At 39.8% G+C, this 3,474-nt stretch overlaps 1 protein-coding gene across 2 annotated transcripts in view; it reads left to right on the forward strand.

The window, feature by feature from the left end:
* The first annotated feature begins 1,938 nt into the window (after nt 1-1,938).
* exd1 (exonuclease 3'-5' domain containing 1) overlaps nt 1,939-3,474 on the forward strand; it is a 4,708-nt gene continuing 3,172 nt past the window's right edge. Inside the window, exons 1-5 of one of the 2 annotated variants that reach the window (XM_035673406.1) lie at nt 1,939-2,604; nt 2,719-2,787; nt 2,877-2,910; nt 2,981-3,057; nt 3,146-3,219. In XM_035673406.1, the coding sequence (XP_035529299.1) occupies nt 2,475-2,604; nt 2,719-2,787; nt 2,877-2,910; nt 2,981-3,057; nt 3,146-3,219 (384 nt within the window). In that variant the 5' untranslated portion in view covers nt 1,939-2,474. Of the gene's footprint in view, nt 2,605-2,718; nt 2,788-2,876; nt 2,911-2,980; nt 3,058-3,142; nt 3,220-3,474 lie in introns of both variants that reach the window. The other variant, XM_035673405.1, reaches the window with a different exon arrangement.

Below are 3,474 nucleotides of genomic sequence, written 5' to 3' on the forward strand. Positions count from 1 at the left end.
GCTCTTCTGATGCCAACCTCCTGTCTCCACCACCGAGGACCAAGCATCGTACCTGGGGCGACAGAGCGTTCTCCATAGCTGCCCCCTCCCTCTGGAACTCTCCCCAACACACAGCCCAGACTGTACTGATCCATCACTCATCCAAACCCACCTCTTCAGAACTGATTTTAATGTTTGATTAATTGTTGAATGTTGTAGATATATGTATATTTTTAGTGTGTTGTACCTATTTTTCAACTTATGTGAATTGTCTTTCAGTACCTGGAAAAGCGCTCTATAAATAAAAATGTATTATTATCACACATGTCTGATCACACATGTCCGGGTGGAGAAGAGGTCTGTGATAAGGGATTCATGTGTGGACCGATTAGTTAACATTTGATTGCTAAAGTGACACCCAAGTGCCGTACAAACATTGATTTTAATTGTGATAATATGTGTAGCCTATATTCTTCATTCTATGGCTTAAAAACTACCTTTGATGTGTTGAGACATCTTTCCTCAATGACCTGCATAAGTATGCAGTATGCTGTAATAGAAAGCAAGGTCTTACATATGATATAAGTGCAAATTAAATTTAACACAGCTTTTCTTTGACCATGAAACATCCAATTTAAGTAAAACGGGAATGCTGTTAAATTAGCTCTGGAGCTCTGCTTTTGCCCTTTTCACTTGACTTTAACTGAGTACGAGCTCAGGAGGAGCAATACGCACCGTGGGACAAATGATATAAGCTGCATACAGTTTGTGATTAAGTCTGAGACAGCTCTGTGCCTCCTGCACCCCCAGAGCACCCTCCCTTTGATTAGGTGCCTCCCTGTGTGCTGTCCACTGATGAACACTAGTTGGAGTTTGTGTTTCCACAGGCAGAGTAAAGTCATGAGAACCTGTGTATGAGCAGCTGCTACTTCTGATAACATAGCTTGTCTGTACCCTTTCTGTGCCACTGCTGTTATCAGACCAGTCAGCGATGCCTTGAGCTTGCCCCTGTGTCGCTAAAGACACATCTATAAATCTGATCTGGTTTCATTGAGGACATTACTGAGCATAGTGCTGCTGACAGAAATGCACTGCTTAAATAATAAATAAAGATACTGCATATTTTGCAGAATTCTTCAGGGTATGACTGAAGGTGTGTTACTTGTGACCATTGCCTCATTGTGAGTTTCCACCCAACCTTGGACCAATAACAAACTCTAATGATAAGGAAAAATGAAAGGTAGATTTCATTAGATAAACTCATTCCACAGCACTTTTTGTGGCATGATACATTTGGGTGGATCATATTTCTACATCTGCTTATCATTATGCACTCTGGATGACCTAATGCGAAGGCAGTTTCCTTATTAATATCTGAATAAATGTGAGATGATTAAAAGAAAGAAAAGTTAGAGGTTTCATGGAAGAAATCACATGTCTTCATGCCACTATTGATCTTTATCTGAATTTTGTATTGTGAAGATAACAGGTGAGATGTGTTTCCTCTGCATACCTGAATGCAGATCTTTGAAAGATTAATTGGAACCAGTTCAGGCATCAGATGCAAAATATGCAGCATGGCCAATCAGTTTTCAGTTAGTCGCTGCTGCAGCTGGCAGCATGATGACTTATGTCTTTAGGGTATAAGTAAAAAGGGCAGTAAAGGATCTCTTGATAAATGATCAAGATCTAATTAAAGTATATTCAAATTTTGTGTACCTCTCTAAGGATGCACTGATGGCCAACACAGGTGTACACATACACTGACACTGTACACATACAAATGAAAAATGGTCACATGCATACACTCTGTAAGGATGGAAATGGATGGCTGCTTTTATATAAAGTGCCATTATCAGATTGAAAATCGTCACATGTCTAAGGAACACACTCAAGTGGGACTAACCATTGACAGTAGCCTATATAAGGGTTGTGAACTCCCCCTGGTGGATATTTGGAGTTATCTACAGATTACCCAAGTGTTGGACTCATTTGAAGACAGTGCTTACTGTACGAACTGTGTCTGTTCCTGCTGTTGGTCCGCAAAGACAGACACCACACTAAATAGGAAAAGTAGGACTTGAAGCAGCATTAACCTTCTGTAAAACAAAAATGTCTGTAAACTTTGTTTTGTATTTGTTTTACCCAATGACAGTTGTAGATGACCATCAAGTGTGATTTTACTTTTACTCACAGTTTCTTTTTTATTTCCCTGGGGGTCCACCAAAGTTGGAAATGTTAATGTTGGAAAAAATGTTGTATCATTATATCATATCATAAAACCCAGCCTTTACTGTTTTATTTGGCTAATTCTCATGAGAGATAGGCAGGGACTAGGAAGTCGAAGTTGAAATGAACAGGGTGCTTTTGAACGCAACGCTGATTTGCCCCTCACGCTCGGACAATTAGCCTAGCCTAGCAAGTAATTGCTGAGGCTAACAGAAAAGCGTTGACAGCCTGATATCTATAAGCCAGCAGCTTCGTTGTGGTCAAAAATGTTTGTGGAAGACGTCCAGTTCCTGAATGTCCTCAAGGGAAAACGTATCAAACTGACCCTCAAGACTTCATCTTACCTCGGCGTCGTCCAACGCATCAACACCAACAAAACCTTGATCTTGGCAGACGGTCAGAAAAATGTTCACCGTGTATCTTCTTGGGAGTTAATTGGTTTTGTCAAAAGGCAGTGTGCCAAATACAATTCACCGTCCAGTAACAAATAACTCTTGTGTATTGTTTCAGTTGTTAGTGGCAGTAATGGCTGTAAATATCCTGGTTCAAAACTGTTCTACGGGCATGATATTGTGAATGGTGAGTTCACTTTTACCTTTTCACTACATTTAATTCAAGTTTTTTTTTATGTCAACGACAAGATGTTTTTTGTATCATTTAATTAACAGTGGAATTTACCAATGAGGAAAAGACTGACAGTGGGTAAGTAATCAATCACTATTGGTGACTCTGACTTGGCCTTTAACTCTAACATGCAGTGTGTGTTGCACAGAAATATTCATGACCACAGACTTGAGGAGCACTTGAATGTGAAAAAATTTCAGCCATACAGGAAGACACTCACATTGGGTAAGCGTTATAAAGGCATCCAATTCTCTTCTCCTCAAATCCATGTCTTCGAAGCCATTAATCAGTATTGAGAGGGTTGTTTTAGCAGATCATGATGAAGATGACGAGGAGTACATCAACTTTGTGGTCATTGATGAGTTTCATGAGAAGTTTGGACCTGCTGTAAGTTGATTTCAGGTTCCCTTCTTTTGCATAAGTCACTTAAAGGTCCAGTGTGTAACATTTAGGAGGATCTATTGGCAGAAATTTAATATAGGTATATTTTCATCACCTGAAAATAAGGATTGTTGTGTTTTCGTCACCTTAGAATGAGTCGTTTTCTATCTACAGAAGGAGCCGGTCCTCTTCCATGGAGTCTGCCATGTTGAACCACCATGTTTCTACAGTAGCCCAGAACAGACAAACCAAACACTGGAT

This window comes from Morone saxatilis, unplaced genomic scaffold (assembly GCF_004916995.1).
Source record: "Morone saxatilis isolate NCDOM2014 unplaced genomic scaffold, NCSU_SB_2.0 Contig3, whole genome shotgun sequence".
NCBI classification, from domain to species: domain Eukaryota; kingdom Metazoa; phylum Chordata; class Actinopteri; family Moronidae; genus Morone; species Morone saxatilis.